This window comes from Leucopleurus acutus, assembly GCF_964270905.1.
Source record: "Leucopleurus acutus genome assembly, chromosome: 11".
NCBI classification, from domain to species: Eukaryota; Metazoa; Chordata; class Mammalia; order Artiodactyla; family Delphinidae; genus Leucopleurus; species Leucopleurus acutus.
In genome coordinates, this window is record NC_139152.1 from 94,192,302 (window position 1) to 94,213,323 (window position 21,022).

At 38.3% G+C, this 21,022-nt stretch overlaps 1 protein-coding gene across 2 annotated transcripts in view; it reads right to left on the minus strand.

The window, feature by feature from the left end:
• DMC1 (DNA meiotic recombinase 1) overlaps window positions 1–21,022 on the minus strand; it is a gene marked incomplete at both ends in the record, with an annotated part of 38,197 nt that overhangs the window by 8,226 nt on the left and 8,949 nt on the right. The window contains 7 exons of one of the 2 annotated variants that reach the window (XM_082850214.1): window positions 11,165–11,225; window positions 12,035–12,149; window positions 12,276–12,349; window positions 12,765–12,856; window positions 16,493–16,565; window positions 17,679–17,720; window positions 19,256–19,308. In XM_082850214.1, coding sequence (XP_082706340.1) covers window positions 11,165–11,225; window positions 12,035–12,149; window positions 12,276–12,349; window positions 12,765–12,856; window positions 16,493–16,565; window positions 17,679–17,720; window positions 19,256–19,308 — 510 coding nt within the window. The remainder of the gene's footprint in view (window positions 1–11,164; window positions 11,226–12,034; window positions 12,150–12,275; window positions 12,350–12,764; window positions 12,857–16,492; window positions 16,566–17,678; window positions 17,721–19,255; window positions 19,309–21,022) is intronic. The other variant, XM_082850215.1, reaches the window with a different exon arrangement.

Sequence of the window (21,022 nt, forward strand, 5' to 3'; positions counted from 1 at the left end):
CATCATTGTGATATACCATATCAATAGAATGAAGGAGAAAACCACAAGATCATCTCCTTTGATGAAGAAGAAAATCTAGGCTTCAAAATCATCAACAAATGGAACTGAACTTAAACTAACAGGTTACACTTGATCAAAATAAATTTTGGTATAGCATAATAGCTTCAGCTTTGGGAGAATTCAGTTGCAAGTCAATTCAAATTCTGCTTGCTCCATGAAGTTCAGGATTCTGTTTACTGTAAGCATGAGGCTTGGTGTAGTGACGATGTGGCTGATTGACACGAGGCTAAAAAGATTGTAGGTTAATGGGGATATGAAGCTCTCTGGGAAAGGAGTCTGCGAACATAAACTGCTGCTTTTATTTTATTTTATTTTTTATTTATTTGGGCAACTCCTCACAGCACATGGGATCTTAGTTCCCTGACTGGGGATCGAAACCACACCTCCTGTGTGGAAGTGCGGAGTCTTAACCACTGGACCTCCAGGGAAGTCCCAAACTGCTGCCTTTTGATGGCTGTTCATTTCACTGCTTAGAGTCTTAGGTGGTGGGATTTTAGTCCATCATATATCTAAACGGACTTGTCTTCACTCAGGGCGCCACGGGGATGGGTTTGTTGGCTGTCCGTTAGTGCCTTCTGAGTTTTGCGGAGTCAAACAATTGAAAAAAATAAAAAATAAACTGCTGCTTGATTAAATGGCTCACAGGTTAGGACCAGCTGGCTGGGGTTGGATAGGATTGATTGATTTAGCAGGTCCAACGTGAGAACAAGAACAGAGTTAGTTTTGGAGTGAACCACTATCAAGAGAGTAGCATCCAGGCAGGTGAGACTGACGGGAGTTAAGAAGTCAGAAGATAGATTGCTTTACTCAGACAGCTGAAAGGGTAGTAAAGCAATGAAGCCCTTTCAGTTGGATGGAATAGCTAGAGATGAATTGTCTCTATAACGCTTACAGATCAATGCCACTCTTTTTAATGGAATAACTCTAAACCTTCCAGGTTACCCTCCATTACAGGCGGTTCTTCAAGGTCTTAAAAGAATCCTATGTTCTACATAGATGGGCTGCTTGAGGGTCTGATGATATTCTCAGCTGGGCTGTGAACTCTGAACTTGCAAACACTGTATTTATGCTTCTTTAGTGCATTTTTCATGTCCTGCCTTTAGTGCTATTATTATTTACATATTTATTCCCCCTCAATTCCTCGCCTATTACTTATCACTAAGCTCCTTAAGGGCAGATGACATTGTATTCAGCTCTGTAGCAACCAGCCACACAGTGGGTGCTCAAAAATATTTTTTGTACTTAAGACATAGAAATTACAAAAATACCAAGGAGAATATTGGGCAATAGAAAGATAGGTGCCCCTACAGCAGGTAGACCAGTTAGAAACTGCTATGAAGAGGAGACAAGAAAGGAGAGTCGGGGTTCACTAAATGGTCAGAGAGAAGTTTTAACAGCTATGTTAATGCTTCTCACAGATGGTCTCTCCATACTGCCTAGTAATTCTTCTATATGAGCATGGTTAACCTCACCTCCCCTTTACCAAACTTTCAGTAGTCTCCTTAAGCGCTCTTTTCTGTTCTTTTCCCTAACTTTGGATGACATTGCCTGCTTCTTCACAAAGAAAAGGAGGGCTCTCAGGAAGACAGTCCCTCAACTTCTGCTTCTTTTTGTCTGCTACCTACATATAGTCCTCCCTCGGTATCCACAGGGGGATCCGTTCCAAAACCCACCTCCCAACCATGGATACCAAAATTCACGAATGCTCAAGTCCCTTATATAAAATGGTGAGGTATTTGCATGTAACCTACACACATCCTCCCATATACTTTATTTTTTTAATTAAAAAAATTTTTTTAGGGCTTCCCTGGTGGCGCAGTGGTTGGGGGTCCGCCTGCCGATGCAGGGGGCGCGGGTTCGTGCCCCGGTCCGGGAGGGTCCCGCGTGCCGCGGAGCGGCTGGGCCTGCGCGTCCGGAGCCTGTGCTCCGCAGCGGGAGAGGCCACGGCAGTAAGGGGCCCGCGTACCGAAAAAAAAAAAAAATTTTTATTGGAGTATAGTTGATTTACAATATTGTGTCCTCCCATATAATTTAAATCATCTCTAGATTACTTATAATACCTAATACAATGTAAATGCTACACAAATAGTTGTAAATACAATTTAAGTTCTATGTAAATAGCTGCTAGAGCACAGCAAATTCAAATTTTGCTTTTTAGAACTTTCTGGATTTTTTTATTCTGATTATTTTTGAGCCTAGGTTGGTTGAATTCATGGATGTGGAACCTATGGATACGAAGGGCTCACTGTACTTATCTACAGCTGTACTCATTCTTCCTCCTCAAACTTTTATTTTTTCTTATTTCAGCAAGTCCTCTTATACCTCAATGCCTTTATAAACTCAGTTATCTCTGAAGCAAAAGTCCCTTTCCTATTGTGTTTGCTCATTTAGCTCCTACTCACCCATCAAGTGTAATCCCTTCTTGAAAACCATGCCTGATACCCTGAAACAGAGTAGAGCCTACCTCCCCTGTCCTCTCATATCACTATTATATAACTCTATTAAAGCACACTACATTATAATTTTTAATTCATGGGTCTCATTCCCTAACTATACTCTAAATCCTTATTCATTTTAGTAACTCCAGTGCCTAGAAAAGTACCTATAATATAAAAGACACTCAATAACTCTTGTTGAATGGATACGGGAAGAGAAGAAAATTTGGGTTTCCTCCAAATTAGATCCTTTTAGACACAGATTTGTGATATATCTTCAAAGAAGCTGTAATTCAAGGAACTTTTAAAGCGTGTTCTGACAGAAAGGGAAATGTAAAAGGAGACAGGATTTCCCCCTAATTGAAGTAATCCTCCCCACCTCCACTCCCTTACAGATAATCTAAGGAAGGGCAGGAATCTAGGTTTTAGCTGTATGGCTATGTTTTTTTCTTAACAAAGTATTGTTTGTTATTACCAATGTGGTACCCTATGCACAAAAGAGAATAGGTACTACTGCCTGTCATTGATTACTCCAGGTGAAGAGCCTGAGTGTTAAGAATGTCGTTTCCGGACTTCCCTGGTGGGGCAGTGGTTAAGAATCCGCCTGCCAATGCAGGGGACACGGGTTTGAGCCCTGGTCCGGGAAGATCCCACATGCCGCGGAGCAACTAAGACCGTGTGCCACAGCTACTGAGCCAGCACTCTAGAACCCACGAGCCACAACTACTGAGCCCACGTGCCACAGCTACTGAAGCCCGTGCACCTAGAGCCCATGCTCTGCAACAAGAGAAGCCACTGCAATGAGAAGCCCACGCACCACAACAATGAGTAGCCCCCGCTCGCCGCAACTAGAGAAAGCCCTCACACAGCAACGAAGACCCAACACAGCCAAAAATAAAAATAAATAAAATAAATTAAAGAAAAAAAAGGATGTCGTTTCCAAAGGGAGATGATTTTGAATGAACTCAATGAGAAATAAATGATAAGATCGGCAAAAGTGCTAAGAAATCATATAGGAAAGATAATATGGGGAGAAAAAAGTCCTAAAAAGTGACTCATAATGTAAGAGGTTATACTTAATTAAAATAAATTGCAACATAGCCTAACAGCCTTAGCTCTGGGAGAATATCAAGCCAATTCAAATTTTACTTGCTCCATCAAAATGTTCAGGATTCTGTGTAGAATGTCATGTAGAATTTATGGCTCTTGACTTTTCCTGTAGGTCACTAACACTTTGATAATTTAATAAAAGATATAGACTCTCCCCCAGAAAAATGCACATATGTACACATACAAAAATTTTCATAAATTTAGGAGATTCATGGTCCACCCCGCCCCCTGCCCCAGTGTGGTTGGCTATTAACAATAACATTCACAACCAAGATTTACTGAGTCCTTACTATGTGACAGACACTTCTAACTCATCTAATTATTTGCCTTTGCTTGGATTCCATATTTAGTAATAGCTTTGGATTAAAATTTGGATTCCTATAGAGGTCTGCCTACAAGGAGAGAATGCCCTGGTCACAAGAACTTCAAATGTAGTTACATTTTTCTTTATGAGTAAACTGGCCCTCTGATCTTTCATTGAGTCTCATGAGTTTGATTAATGTGAGTCTGTCCCTGAGAAATGGATTTATGCTCAGTAGGATGACCAAATCAAATCTCTGTCCGTAAGGCTGAGGGCCCTGAACACTGGTCAACTCACCAGGGTAATGGATACATCCCTGCAAAGCGTCTCATATGACAGCATGCTAACCTTTCTCCAGGCACATACAGCCTCAATGTGCTAAGTGGTGTAAGAGCTTTAGAGTTAGACCTGGGTTCAAATTTTGGCTTATCAGCCAGGCATATGACCTCAGGAAAATTGTTGATCATTCTAAGTGTCTGTTTCTTCATTTTAAATGGAGGATAATAATTGTACCTAACTGGTATGGTAGTTGTAACTATAAAATGAAATAATTTAGGTAAGGCATTAACCCAGTGACTGCAATTATTATTATCTGCCTTCCTAATCCTGATTCACTTATTATCTATGTTACCTTGGGCTAATTATTTACCTTTATGAATCTCAGTTTCTTTAACTGTAAAATGGGAACCAAAAAAAACCCTTACTTTTCAGGCCTGTTGTGAAGATTCAAGATATATTTAATCTAACTCATTGCGAGCCTACTACATGCCAGGAACTGTGCCAGGTCATCTATAAAGCATTAGATTTACCCTTTCAGTAATCATGGCACATAAGAGATACTCAATAAATGGTAACTATTATTATTTAACTAAATGATTCAGTTAAAACCCTCTTTCAGTGACTTGTTAATCAAGAAACATTTCTTGGACTTCCTTGGTGGCGCAGTGGTTGAAAGTCCACCTGCCGATGCAGGGGACACGGGTTCGTGCCCCGGTCCGGGAAGATCCCACATGCCGCGGAGCAGCTCGGCCTGTGAGCCATGGCCGCCGAGCCTGCGTGTCCGGAGCCTGTGCTCCGCAACGGGAGAGGCCACAACAGTGAGAGGCCCGCGTACCGCAAAAAAAAAAAAAAAAAAAAAAAGAAAGAAAGAAACATTTCTTCAAGTTTCTTTGAACTTCTTGAGTATTCTAGCAGTTATAAACAAGTCTTGAGGTAAAGTACAAGAAAGTGTAATAGCATTCCACATTCTTTTAGAGGGCTTTAATTTACTTCTATTTCTGACCAAGTAAAAACGGCTTCAGAAAACCACCCACATGTCTCCTTTAGCCTACTCTCTTATTTCCCTTTTTTGTATTATATTCTCTTCTTTCCTCCTTTTCTCAGGGGATGGGGGAGTATGATGAGAAGGAGGAAGAGATGGGGGTGGATATTAGGAATAAAGAGGGGCCAAGAAAGATTGTTTCATTTATCCCCCTCTGGTTGAACAGGATACAGCCTGTTATGTTGTTGACAGTAAGACCCAGAACCTCCTGACCTTCCAACTGCAAATTAGGGTGCAGGGAGTATAGGATTATGGTGATGGTAGGGCAGGTGATATTTTTCTGGGAGTGAGATAGGAAGAATAGCACAGTGAGACTAAAAGAGCATCAACTTTGAAGTCAAAGAAACCTGGGTTCAAAATCGACTCCTGTTTTTTAACTGTATGATTGAGCAAGTAGGCACTCTGAGCTTCTGTTTCCTCCTTTATATATTAGGAATAATAATAGTGTCTACCTCAAATACTGGTTGGAGTGGAGGCCTTGAGGGGTCTGGGTAAGGGCAAACTTGAGGGACAATTGGTACTCCTGGTACTTTTGACTTGCTAAGAGTTAAGCTTAAAGATGGAATTTTTGAGAAGGGGTCCATTGAGAGAAAGACTGGGTGAACCATGTCCAAGAGAGAGGATGTTTTGAGATTAGAGGAAGATAGAGAATTTTGGTGAAAAAGAAGAGATGGTTAAAAAAAAAAAAAGGAGTATGTTTAAGAAGTTTTGTTAAATAACCCCACCCCCCATTTCCTCCCAAAATATGCAGAAAAATCTACATTTTTCAAATTTTTGAAGATAGAATTCGGCAGGGGGTTGTTGGGGGGTTGGGGAGAGATATAGTAATATACTGAGACTGGCTTCATAGAACAGGGAGGTCTAGGAGGCTGAGTTATGTTGGGGTGATATGAGAATTACATAAGATGATACATGAAAGCACTTGGCACATGCTAAGCAACCAATAAATATAAGTGCTCTTAATTTTGAGGGAGAGGAAAGTAAAATTCAAATAATTTAAATGTTGCACAAGGTCACAATGCTAATGACTTTGGTTTAATGCTTTTTCTCTAACCGTATTGCCTCTTTTTTTAAAATTAATTAATTAATTAATTTATTTATTTTTGGCTGCATTGGGTCTTTGTTGCTGTGCAGGGGCTTTCTCTAGTTGCAGTGAGCGGGGGCTACTCTTCGTTATGGTGCAGAGACTTCTCATTGCGGTGGCTTCTCTTGTGGAGCACGGCCTCTAGGCACGCGGGCTTCAGTAGTTGTGGCTCACGAGCTCTAGAGCGCAGGCTCAGTAGTTGTGGCACACGGGCTTAGCTGCTCTGTGGCATGTGGGATCTTCCAGGACCAGGGATCAAACCCATGTCCCCTGCATTGGCAGGCAGATTCTTAACCACTGTGCCAACAGGGAAGTCCCGATATTGCCTCTTAATTTATACTAATGATGTAGAATCAGTAAGTGACATCCTTAAAGAATAAACTGCACATTTACAAGACTGCAAATGTTCTAAGATGACTTTTAGGGAAACAAATACACAAATGAAGTCGGGGGCAACATCATGGTCTTATTTGTTGCTTATCTTATTTTTGCTGTGGTATGGAGCTTTACAGGCTGATACTTTGACTTTATTTCCAGGCCTTCATCAACTGGCTCATTCTAGTTCTAAAATCTGTATCTGTAAGGCTCATCTAGGAGTTACTGCTCTGGTGTATCATATGGAAGCTCCTCGCCTCTATAATTTTGTTCCTTTTTAATACGATGTGCCATCAAGTATAATGCATGGGATGGAAGCCTCAATTATTGTCAGTGTACTTGGGTACTCATACCAATTATAGTGATATTTCTCTGCCAGGCTCCAGGGGAGTTGCAGCTTGGAGTTCCTTAACACTGAGAAACAAAGATATGTCCTTTATGGGAAGTATTCTAATAGCATTTGAAATCCTTTAGTTTAAAACTGTCCTGTTTTCTTTTTTAATTTAGCTGTGGCAATATATGTGCTTTACAGCACATGCATTTAATTTGTATTGTTATGATGTACTTTAGAATATACTAATTATAGTGAAATTTGTTTCCATATAACTTGGCTAGGTAGAGGAGATGCTGTTTCAAAGCAGATTCACCCAGCAAAAATACTAGTCTTTGTTACCTTCTTCGGCTCTTTTCTTAGCTTATTTCATTATAAATCTCCTCCCCTCTTTGAACTTCTGCAATTATTTCCTTTCTGTCATTTCTCTATTTTTCTCCTATTGGAGTCAATTCAAAATGGTTTTAAGCTTTTTGAAACTTTCTACAAATATAAGAAAAAGAACCCTATCTGACCTAATTTCCACAGACTTCCTTTGTCTTCTAACTCTAGGTCGATAGTTTTGGCCTCTTCAATGTTCCCTCCCTACACCTGAAGAAAGAACATTGCTCTTTAACTTGTACTGTTTTATTTGAATGCAACCCACTTCCTCCCTCTGAGCCAATGAGTCATTTTCTCTTTTTAAAGTGAGCCTTAAAAATCTCCCATTTCTCTTCAGTTTAAAATTATTCTCTTTGTGAAGTACTTTATGTCCTGTGTATGAAAGATACCCTATAAAACAGAGAATATTGCCTTAACCCCTCAAGGACTACAGACAATGCATGACCAACCAAGACTTTAAAATTTTGAGTTAAATGGATATCATTTATTTTTTTCCTAATGGAGGCAAGGCACATAGTCTCTGTTGTTCACTAGTGAATTCCTAGAACCTTGATATATAGTAGATTTTCAATAAATATATACTGAATGAATAAATGATTGATTTCCCCCTCCTCAATCTTTTTTTTTTTTAAATTTTTATTTTATTTTATTTATTTATGGCTGTGTTGGGTCTTCGTTTCTGTGCGAGGGCTTTCTCTAGCTGCGGCAAGTGGGGGCCAATCTTCATCGTGGTACGCGGGCCTCTCACTATCACGGCCTCTCTTGCTGCAGAGCACAGGCTCCAGACGCGCAGGCTCAGTAATTGTGGCTCACGGGGCTAGTTGCTCCGCGGCATGTGGGATCTTCCCGGACCAGGGCTCGAACCCGTGTCCCCTGCATTGGCAGGCAGATTTTAAACCACTGCGCCACCAGGGAAGCCCCTCCTCAATCTTTTTAACTTGCTTGGACTTCCCTGGTGATCCAGTGGTTAAGACTCTGTACTTCCACTGAGGGGGCATGGGTTCGATCCCTGGTAGGGGAGCTAAGATCCTGCATGCCACATGGTGCGGCCAATAAAACTCAAAAAACAAACAAACAAAAAGATCTTGCTTAAAACCTTTCATGTAATTAATACTTTTCACATTGGAATCTCCTGTAATTAAGTAGAAAATATCATAAAAGCGTATTGAAAAGTGAGAGCTATAGCAAACTGCAGAAGATGCAGCAATACTCTTAGTGTTTAGTTTAGAAAATGCCTAAAGAGAGATACATTCATTTCAGCACAATTTACATAATTTAGAATATCATATCAAATATCTTCTAATATATATGTCAATGACTGATTTATCTGCTACCAAATGATGTACTGATTCAGTTTTAAAGTAACGGAACTTTGTACTGCAACCATCAGTGATGATTTAAGCAAAAATCTGCAATGGATATTAGTAAATCCACTGGGTGCAAAACATGATATTTACACAAGTCTCAAAGTATCACCCCACAAATTACTTATTAATTACAAACAGGAGAAGGTCTTTTACAATGGAGAAATCTTGTGAACACCATCTTAATCCCATGATCAGACTTATCACTAATAAAGGGACAAACTGCCTCCTGATGTGATATATGGAAAAGGTCATAACATTACTTATATATTAGTAGTTTTCCTGCCAAAAGTGTTTAACATTTTAAATAATGAGAAAAAAATCAACTCCAAATTGAGAGACATTCTGAAAAACAGTTGGCCTGTGCGCTTCAAAAATGTCACTCACTCCCAATACAGGGGGCATGGGTTCAATCCCTGGTCGGCGAACTAAGATCCCGCATGCTGCACAGCGCCACCAAAAAAGAAAGTCAGTGTCACAAAAATCTAACGAAGGTTGAGGAACTGTTTTGGTTAAAGGAAACTAAAGAGACATGACAAGTACATGGGATGCATGATACTTAACTGATCCTGAATCAAAAACAAAACAAGAAACCCCCCAAACTACAAAGGATATTATTGGAACAATTGGAGACACTTGAATATAACTGTGTATTGGATAAATAGTACACCAATGTTAAATTCCCTGACTGTGCTAATTATGTTGTAGTTATGTAGAAGAATGTTCTTGTTCTTGGAAGAGATATGCTGAAGTACTAAGAAGTGATGTGTCATGATGTCTGCAAATAATTCTCACTGGTTCGGAGAAAACAACTCTCAAAAGGTTCACAAAACATATACACTTTTACATATATGAGCATGTGTGTGTATGTAGCATATAGAGAGATTTTACATACACACGCACACACACAAACACATAGAGGGAAAAAATGTGGCAAAATGTTAACAACTGATGAAAATAGGCAAATGATATTTGTGGATTCATTATGCTAGTCTTGGAACTTTTCTCTGGCTAAAAATTATTATAAATAAGAAGTTGCTGAAAAGACCTTTAAAAAAGCAGTACAGGGCCTTCCCTGGTGGCACAGTGGTTGAGAGTCCACCTGCCGATGCAGGGGACATAGGTTCGTGCCCAGGTTCAGGAAGATCCCACATGCTGCAGAGCGGCTAGGCCCGTGACCCATGGCCACTGAGACCGCGCGTCCGGAGCCTGTGCTCCGCAACGGGAGAGGCCACAACAGTGAGAGGCCCACATACTGTAAAAAAAAAAAAAAAAAAAGCAGTACATAGATTCAGGGCTATTTTGACTGCTTACTCAGATACATAATGCTCAAAACTCGATGGTGGCAATTGAACTTTCTTTGAATTTTCTTTCTGTTTTTTTTTTTTAAAAAAAAATATTTATTTATTTATTTGGCTGCGCCAGGTCTTAGTTGTGGCATGCAGGATCTTTCTTTTCTTTAGTTGCGGCTTACGGGATCTTTTAGTTGTGGCATGCAGGATCTAGTTCCCTGACCAGGGATCGAACCTGGGCCCACTGCATTAGGCGACAGAGCCTCTACCACTGGACCACCAGGGAAGTCCTTATTCGAGCTTTCTGTTTCACTATACTACTTTAACTCTCCTTGTCTTTCTTTCTTTTTTTTATTAAATTTAATTTTATTTATTTTTTTATACAGCAGGTTCTTATTAGTTATCCATTTTATACATATGTCAATCCCAATCTCCCAATTCATCACACCACCATCTCCTTGTCTTTCTATTCACTGCCATCTTTCAAGCAGAGCCATCAATATGTATGTTATGTGCACAACTACTTCAACAAATTCTGAATATGCCTAGTGTGGAGTGAAATTCTGTTTCTTCAAACAGGAGACTTCTCTCATAGCAAGTCTCTTATAAATATATAAGAGACCCATAAATATATCTCATGTATATCCTGTAAATATAAATATATTATATTTATATAATAATAAATATATAAATTAAATATATATCTCATGTATATCCTGTAGAGAGCCTGCTTTTTTTGTTTGTAGGCTAACAGCTTATCAGTGCATTAGAAACCATTCATGTATCTGGAATATACATTTTTATTTCCCTAAGATCTTTTTCTTATTGTCCTCCAATATCCTTTTAGTCCTAGACAAAAAGGAACCCAAAGTATCTCTAAAAATAGTTAAACTATTGCTTTGTTTTATAAAAAAACTAGAGAAGAATAGATCTGGATAACAAATAAATGATATTTGCAATTATGAAGTAATATGCACTGTGCAAAAAGTGATTTGTGACATATCTGTGTCCACATCAAGGCTGATGATTTTGGAATTATTTCCTATTCTACACTTTAACCCTTTTGATATTAACTTTTGTGAAATACAAAAGCACAATATTAGGGCTTACGTCATAGTTGCTCCTGGGTCAGCAGTCATTTGATTGGTCACAAACACAGCCACATTATATTCTGCATCAAGAAATAAAATTAAGAAACTAAGAGAATGACAATGTGAATATTAAAAGTTCATTGCTTAGATTTCAGAGTTTAGAAATATTGTGCCATGAATTTATTTGATGAACAAGATTACATTCCTGTTTTTTCACTGATATCAGAAATTAAAGTTATTACTGTTATATTATTCAGGTACCTTATTGTATTAGAATCAGTATTTTTGGTTTAAAATAAGAGTTGTATTCCCATGAAGGAAATTTTATTTTTAAGAAATGGATTGCCTCCTGACATTATTCTGAGCTTCTCTGAAAAACCTACTTAGCAAACAGTCACAGGTGCTATCTGATATCACCATTTATTTAAAAAAATCTACCTTCTGAGGGACTTTCCTGGTGGCACAGTGGTTAAGAATCCGCCTGCCAAGGCAGGGGACACGGGTTCAAGCCCTCGTCCAGGAAGATCCCACATACTGCAGAGCAACTAAGCCCGTGTGCCACAACTACTAAGTCTGCGCTCTAGAGCCCGCGAGCCACAACTACTGAGCCCATATGCCACAACTATTGAAGCCCGCATGCCTAGAGCCCGTGCTCCACAACAAGAGAAGCCGCTGCAATGAGAAGCCTGCACAGCGCAACAAAGAGTAGCCCCTGCTCACCGCACCTAGAGAAAGCACGTGCACAGCAGTGAAGACCCAATGCAGCCAAAAAAAAGAAAAAAAGAGTAACCCCTGTTCGCTGCAACTAGAGAAAGCCTGCGCACAGCAACGTAGCCAAAAATAAATAAATAAATAAATTTATTTTTAAAAAATTAAGGAAAAAATCTACCTTCTGAGATTTTTTGGAGTCGTGACAACATCTGGGCCAGTTTTTGCTGCCGTTCAGCCAACTCCCCACGACCACTGAAATCCACTCGGAAAAGTGCCATTATTGAATCAATGATCTGTGTAGGATTAATGTAAAAATAAATAATGCATTTGGAAATAGAAGGAAGAAGTTAATTTGAATCAATAGAAGAAAGATAATATGCTAAATAGCTCTAGATTGAGCAATATTTAAAAGCTCGTACCAATAGTTTGAAGATGCCAGCTTCTTCATGGAACTTTGCTGCTACATAATCAAGTAGCTCCATCTGATGTTCACCTGGTGGGAAATGCAGTGGGAAAATGTTATAAAAACTAGAAGAAGCAGAGGCTAAGATCATGTACGTTCTTGGGAGTCAGGCAAAAGAGAGTCCTTGAAGGATTTTCTTAATTATTTATGACTTTATTAAATATGATTTCATATTCTGCCTTAGCATACATACCAAATGCTACCTTATCCAAAAAGAATGTTACTCTCCATTTCAAAGACAAAGAATAAGAAATAATTTGAGAGCATTTCAATGTCTAAGGACTTACCAGATGATAAAATTTGTGGACTGACTAAATAAATTTGGAGAAAGGTAAAATATAAAGAGAAAAGGATAGTGTCAAAATGTTGTAAGCATCACTCAAATAATAAATCAGTGCTGCCAACCTTAAAACAGCCTAAGCATCCAATTGCATGGGGCTCTTACTAGTATATGCACGTGCATAAAGTACATTGTCCAGGACTGCATCATGGTCTACGCTGAAGCGATCAGCAATGTCCCGAAGGCGATCTGGACGGCTGGAGTATGCCAGGATTAAGGATTCAATAAATCAATTCCAAAAAGTTTAGACAACAACTACAAAAAATAATACCGTAAGCAAGTGTACCAAAGAGAGGCAAAACACTGTACCTGCAAAGGTATTCTGGGGGATACCAATAATCACTTAAAATCTATATCAGACTTTGTTTTTCATAAGTGCCTCAATTAATGAATACCTTAGGTAGTGATAACAGTGATAGAAATAATGAGACAGTAATGAATTTAAATATTAAATTATCTAAACAATAACCTTGGAAGTTAGTTGTTATGGCCTCTATTACATTTTACAAAGGAGGACACTGACAAACAGAGATTAGGCAAATGACTCAGGATTATGCAGCAAATCAGTTCCAAGAGAAAAACTAGAAACTAAGATTTGTGAATCTCTGTTGTTCTCAGTTCAATAAATATAGACCTAGTCTAGGAAGATAATATCAATGAATTATAATTCAAGTCACTTCAAAGTGAATTAATTCACTCTCTTCATATTCCTCACTTGTTCAACATGAAATAGTTTAATATATCACTAACCACGTGTTGCCAACAAATGATAAATTTGACTACATAAACCAACGAGTCAAAAAAGTAACTTCAAGGGTCCAGAAGGGAATTATTATCATATAGTTTTTTGTTTATTTAGGGTTTAAAATCCACTTTCTTCTAAAGGAGTTGTGTTAGCATTCTGAAATTAGTAAATTCATAGGGGGGCAAATTCAGTGTACCTGAAAAGGTATTCTGGAAGATGCTAATGATCACTTATACCTATCTAGACTGTAAAGGAGTAATAAACATTCTTTATAGGTCTTTGGTGATCCTAACAATATGTCTATAATATTCTCTAAAGTGAAGTAAGATAAAATAAAATGCACATCTGTGTCTCATTTCACTTTGTTTACAGTATTTGTATAATACTGATCATACTATAAGTAACTGTAAAGTAAGGACCATTTTTAACCTTATTTGTGACACTTGGAACTAGTTCAGTAAACATTGAATTGAATTGTCTTTAGGACTTCCCAGCCATCTCTGTCCTACAGCACTATATATGTTTTCTTCAGAGCTTTAGTGACAGCCACTTAAATCTTCTATTACTGCTGAGTATACCCAGTAGATGTTTCTGGTGGACAAATCAAAGAAGACAAGGAATTGGAAGAAGCAATAAAAAATGTTTTTCACTATGTCAGTTTTTACAAAGCTGGGTGACCGTGTAACCAGGAATGTAAAAGTTGGACTTATGCTGAAGGGAAGTTCAAATCAATTTACAAATGTTTATTAACTGATTCCCATATGGAATCGGTTACCATATTAACCAATTACCAGTGCAAGGCACTGTGGAGGATTTAAGGGTCATAAGATAATCTATGCCATAGGTAAGTGTAAAACAATTATGTAGGCAAAATATAAACACATAAAAAGACAAGTACCACGAGAGAGCAGTATACATGTAAGAGACTCTGAAAGAGTGAGAACATTCCACTCGGGTCCCTGCATGTCCTTGTTCCTCCCAGCTGTTCCTCCCTATTCTCTCTTGCATATGACCTGGCTCCTAACTGTTTCTTTCAGCCATTCTTGATAAAATCCAAATTGCCCAAACAGTGGCAGCTATTCTGCAAGAACAATTTCTCCCTCTCAAGAACCATCCTTAATCAATTGTTTCTGAAACTAGCTGAACTCCAGCTGAGCACCTCTTCCTACAGTCCTATTGTTAAAAAGAATGTCCTCTGAACCTGATATCTCCTCAAACTACCGTATTTCTTCTATTTATTGGTTAATTACACACTGCCTCAATTCCTTACTGTTTATTTGCAACAAGCTTCCATCATCTTACTTTACTGCAAATGGCCTCTTGGACTCCTAATTGCAAACCTCAGTGATCTTTTTCAGTTTGCACCTTCTCTCTCTCTCTCTCTCTGTGGAACATCACTGACTACCATTTTCTTCTTAAACTTTCCTTATGCTTAGCATCCACAACCAGATATCCTCTTACTTTGTCTGTCTTTATTGATTCGTCTTTTTAGTCCCTCTTCCTAGACATAGGCACACCCCAAAGTTATGTTCTCAGTTCTCTTCTCTTCTCTCTATGTAAGTTCTCTTGCCTCCTCCTGGCTATTCCATCCATATCCTTGGCCCTACCCTTTTCTCAAGCTGAGCCCAACATTTCCAACTGCCATATGGATGTCCCTCTGTACCTCATATTCGACATATTAAAATGAAACATCACCTTTTCTCTGAAATATGATCTTCCCAATTCTGTCATCATTATTCTCCTAGTATCTAGACAAACTTAAGAGTGCTTTCCCAAGCCTCTCTTTCCTTTGTCTACCAAATACAGTCACCAAATCTCATTACTTGCCTAGAATATTACAAAAGAATCCAGTTTACACCCATCATCCAGCTTCAAGGCCCTTCATGTCTAAGACCCACCTTTCCAGTCTTGCTTTCTGAAATAACTTACACTTCAATAAAACTGCAATTCTTTTTGTTACCCAAACAGGTTCTTCTCTTTTTCCTTCTGTATTTTTGTTTAATTCAGACCTTTTCCTTTATTTGAGACCATGACTTTGAGTGAGTCAATAACCTTCTAGCTATTAAGTTAAATCTTTGGAGAAGTAAGAGAATTAAAAACAAATAGGATGTAATTTTCTCTCATGTATTTGTTCCGTCAATTTTATACCAAACCCATTTGGAGAAGTGAAACCTTTTTTTTAAAAAGGTGATTTGAGGGACTTCCCTGGTGGCGCAGTGGTTAAGAATCAGCCTGCCAGTGCAGGGGACACGGGTTCGAGCCCTGGTCCGGGAAGATTCCACATGCCGCGAAGCAACTAAGCCCGTGCGCCACAACTACTGAGCCTGAGCTCTAGAGCCCGTGAGCCACAACTACTGAGCCCGCATGCCACAACTACTGAAGTCCATGACCTAGAGCCTGTGCTCTGCAACAAGAGAAGCCACTGCAATGAGAAGCCCGTGCACTGCAACAAAGAGTAGCCTCTGCTCGCCGCAACTAGAGAAAAGCCCACATGTAGCAACGAAAACCCAACACAGCCAAAAATAAATAAATAAATAAAATAAATTTAAAAAAAAAACTATGAAAAAAGGTGATTTGAACATAGAAAACAAACTTATGGTTACCAAAGGGGAAAGAGTGGTGGGGAGGGATAAATTAGGAGTTTGGGATTAACATATACACACTAATATATATAAAATAGATAACCAACAAGGACTTACTGCCTACTGTATAGCACAGGGAACTATACTCAATATTTTGTAATAACCTAATAACCTATAAGGGAAAAAGAATCTGAAAAAGTATATATATATATATATATATATATACACATATATATGTATATTAAACTGGATCACTTTGCTGTACACCTGAAACTAACACAACATTGTAAGTCAACTATACTTCAACAAAAAAATAAAATAAAATAAAAATTTCAGGGGGAAAAAGTGATTTGCAAACTCGACTAGCAACTGTTTTCCCTTGGCTTTTCTCATTATTGCTGGTTTACAGGGTGATCACAAAATGACATATTTCAAACAAATTCTCTTTTATAGTAACTACTATATCTCACTATTATGTTAGCAACTTGTTTAAATAAAAGGGTTACAAAGTATTTTCTGTATCAATGAAGATAATCTTTCCTCCTGAGTAGCCACCTGCTCCTGGAAGTTGAGCTGTCACTAGAAAGCAATTAAAATTTAGTTAATATTAGTAAGAGTGAATAAACTTTGTACAAATGTGTATATAAACTAATATGGTATTTAGGCTGGTTGCAACTCTCTAGTCATGTAGCAAAGAATAATGATCTTTTAGTTTCTAAACAGCATGCTATATTTTTATATTACTAACCAGTGGTAAGATTATAAGTATTCTGCCAGCATAGTAGTAATTCAACAAAGAATGTCAATATCTTTCACAATGGGAGATATTCATGAAATTTAGTTCTCCTAAAGAAGTAGAATTTAAGTATCACTAACTTTTTTCTATAAGAAATAATCATAAATATAATTTATGCTACATAACTCATTTAAGTAACTTTTCAATTAATGTATATCAAAATTTTAAATGCATTTTCTTTATATGTAGTAGTTAACACTAAGGAATTACTTTACATAAAGTACATACATTATTTCATTTATTTTTCAAAACAACCCTAAGTTTGGCACTATCATTACTCCTGTTTTACTGATAGGGAAAATCTGAAAGGTGAAGCAACTTGCCCCAGGTCACACAGCTATTATTGGCAGAGCTATTTTGATGCCAGAATCCCCTTATTAAACACTTTTCCATGCTCCTTCTACTTAGGTCAAAGAAATGTAGTGTAATGTCTTTATGCAAAAGGAGGTATTTTTGCTTATTTTGCTTTAGAAACATTTAAGTCTTTTTTAGTTCCAACCTTACTCTATGGAAAGTAAGGAATTCTAGGCCTCAAAAGATTCTGTGACATTCTCATAAATACAATATGGAAAAGATAGAATGGGAAAAATCGAGACCGTGAATGAATACCTCTCTCCACCAACACATTCATATACCCATTTACCTCCTCCGTATTTCCATTCAGGTGTTCAGAGTGCAGTATATACAACATCACCTCAAGCATCACATATTCAAAGACCAGCTCTGGTATTTGTGTAACCATGGGCAGTTTATGTAATGTCTCTGAGTTTTAGTTTCCTTGCAAGTTTGTTCAGATTACATGAGATTATGTAAGTACCAGGCACAAAGTAGAATAGTAAGTGATCACTATGATTATTATTGTTATTGCTATTATTGTTGTTGTTACATATCCTTACCACAGAGGGTATGAGAGAGTTGGGTTTTTCCAGTTCGAAATTCTGTGAAATATAGAAAAAAAACATACATAGTTAATTTTTAGATATTTTCATAAAGAATAAATATGGCCTCAGAGTATGGTTTTCTTTTCCAACTGTCAAATCTCACACATAAAGTACCTCTGTGTCATGAATGGATTCTGCATATATGAGTACCAGTAGTAAAAACAACTTTTAAAAGGTTTTCTTTTTCAGAACTGTCCTTTAGATAATAATTAACTTAAACCAAATTTTCCTTAGGAATAGTTATATAAATGAAAGTTTAAGACTCCACCACAGGAATGAGAGTCTGGGGTTCTCCCACTGACCTGGGATCCTCAGATTGGTGGTATTCCCTAGCTACCAACAAAAGCAAATTCTCTCCGGAGAAAAATGTCCCCACTCACCAATTTAGGCCTATTGAACTCCAACAGATTAAAATCAAGAAATAAGCTCACAAATATCAATGAATACAACAGCAGGTAAGCCATTAAGACTGAGAGTCAACTGAAATAAACACAGATTTATTTCATCAACACCAAAAAAACAAAACAAAAAACAGGGACTTCACTGGTGGTCCAGTGGTTAAGACTCCACGCTCCCAATGCAGGAGGCCCGGGTTCCATCCCAGGTCAGGGAACTAGATCCTGCATGCTGCAACAAAGAGCCCACATGCTGCAACTAAAAGATCCCGTGGGGGCTTCCCTGGTGGTGCAGTGGTTGGGAGTCTGCCTGCCGATGCAGGGGACGCGGGTTCGTGCCCCGGTCTGGGAGGATCCCACATGCCGTGGAATGGCTGGGCCCGTGAGCCATGGCCGCTGAGCCTGCGCATCCGGAGCCTGTGCTCCGCAACGGCAGAGGCCACGGCAGTGAGAGGCCCGCGTACCGCAAAAAAAAAAAAAAATATCCCGTGTGCTGCAACTACGACCTGATGCAGCCAAATAAATAAATAAATAAAATAAATATTAAAAAAAACACAAACAACAACAACCAAAAAACAGATTTAGTTCTCTGAGGACTGAAAATACTGGAACTGTCAGGAATAGTACGTAACATAGCTATGCATGAACCTTTTTTTTTTTTGACCACACTGTGTGGCCCGTGGGATTCTAGTTCCCCAACCAGGGACCAAACCTGGGTCCTTGGCAGTGAGAGCGCAGAGTCCTAACCACCGGACCGCCAGGGAATTCCTGACTTTTTTTTTTAATAGAGGATACAATAAGGGAAGGGAAATCTATTCTCTATGTTCCTGAAATATGTATTTCTTAGAAATAATATCTGTCTCATTATACAACTACCCTCTGAAGGTATGAGAGAAAAAAATTCTAATCTCTTCTATAGGAATCAGAGATAAAAAGATGAAAAACGCCAATAAAACTCATCTGTTAATGTTGGAATATATTTTAATTGCAGCCCAGAATGATCTTGCATTATGATAACTGATATTTCATCATAAGTTCCCAAACAGATACAATTTACAATTGACTACTTAATTATATATATGGGTGTGTATATATACACATATTTTTCATATAACAAAATATTAAGGTTCTACCTACCTCCAAAAGCTTCTGTGATTGCCATGCTTTCAATTCCACCTCCTAGCAACTTACTAGAAATAGAAAGTAAGCTTTAGTAACGGGAACAGAAATAGAGATATCAAGAAAGGAGAAAGTGCTAATATCATTAGTATCATTTCTATCTATCTATATACCTTTCTATCTGTCCAACATGAACAGGAATTCTTGGCTGAATAAATGGCTTCCCACCTGTTTAGATCACAGGTTATACTGTGTATGGGCAGGGGGATCAACAAAACAATTTATAAGCCCTGTTGTTCTTAACTCCTGTGTACCAATAGGAAATGGGCTATGCAGGGCTTATATTTCAGTAATTCTAAAGAACTGAACTGGAGTGTGAATAAATGATTTTTAGTTATTAATTGGGTTTTTCATATTGTGCTGGGACTATGTTTCTAAAAGTCAACTGAATATCCAATTTTTTTTAATGTACTGAAAAACATGAAAAATAGATATTAGGAGAATCCAGTGATTGTCACCATGATTGTCTTATCTCACACAAACCAAATTCTATGAAGAACATGTCAGAATAGAAAATATTCAAAGATGTGACAGGTAACGCTAGCAGATAGAAGAATAACTGTCAGATTTTGACAGCATGCACTTAACTGGTAATGCAGTGACTCAGCGCATTTAATACATACTCTTGATATGGAAAGATTTAAAGTTAATTAATCTCATTCATTCATTTAATGCAACAAATATTAATTATGGCAATTGTGCTAAGACCTGGTAAGAGCAGTTTTAAAATCTTTGTAGTTATTTATTTATTTTTGGCTGCGTTGGGTCTTTGTTGCTGTGCACCGGCTTTCTCTAGTTGCGGTGAGTGGGGGCTACTCTTCGTTGTGGTGCACGGGCTTCTCATTGCAGTGGCTTCTCTTGTTGCAGAGCACGGGCTCTAGGTGCATGGGCTTCAGTAGTTGCAGCACGCGGGCTCAGTAGTTGTGGCTCACAGGCCCTAGAGCGCAGGCTCAGTAGTTGTGGCGCATGGGCTTAGTTGCTCCGCGGCATATGGGATCTTCCCAGACCAGGGCTCGAACCCGTGTACCCTGCACTGGCAGGCTGATTCTTAACCACTGCGCCACCAGGGAAGCCCAAAATTCTTTGTAGTTTTTATTAGCATGACTTTTGGGACATGGTCACAGATTAGACAAAGCTTTAAGAGATGGATAATCTAACAGATTTACACTTACATAGTTTAAGAGAGCAGCTTAAATGTAAATTGAAGTAATGTTGGAAGTTATTCGCAGATTTAGTGAGGGCTATGGAGTTTAATGAGAAAAAGAAAAATCTAGATACTGACCCGCATAGAGGACATGGTGGAGAGACCACTCCATTTGGTGGGCTGGCCAAAAAGTTCGTTCGGGTTTTCTGCACGATGTTCTGGAAAAACCCTAACAAACTTTTTGGCCAACCCAATACTTAGGGATTCTATAAACCTACCAACTATTAAAGAGAGTTTTATTGATACTTGGCCCTCCTCATCTTGAGAAAAATCACCCTGAAAGGCTATAGCTCTGGAAAATCTCAGACAAAATTTCTGGTTGATATGCTGAAAAAGTGACCCCAAAATTTAACTGAAAGGGTACCCCAAATTACTTGGGATAGCATAATTGTTCCCTTATGAAACTCAGGAAAATTTACAATTAGGTACAGAAATAGTATTTTTAAATCTAGGAAGATTTAAAAATGGAGACACAAATCAAACCCACAGATTACTATTTTCATATTAAATTTGGGAATAAT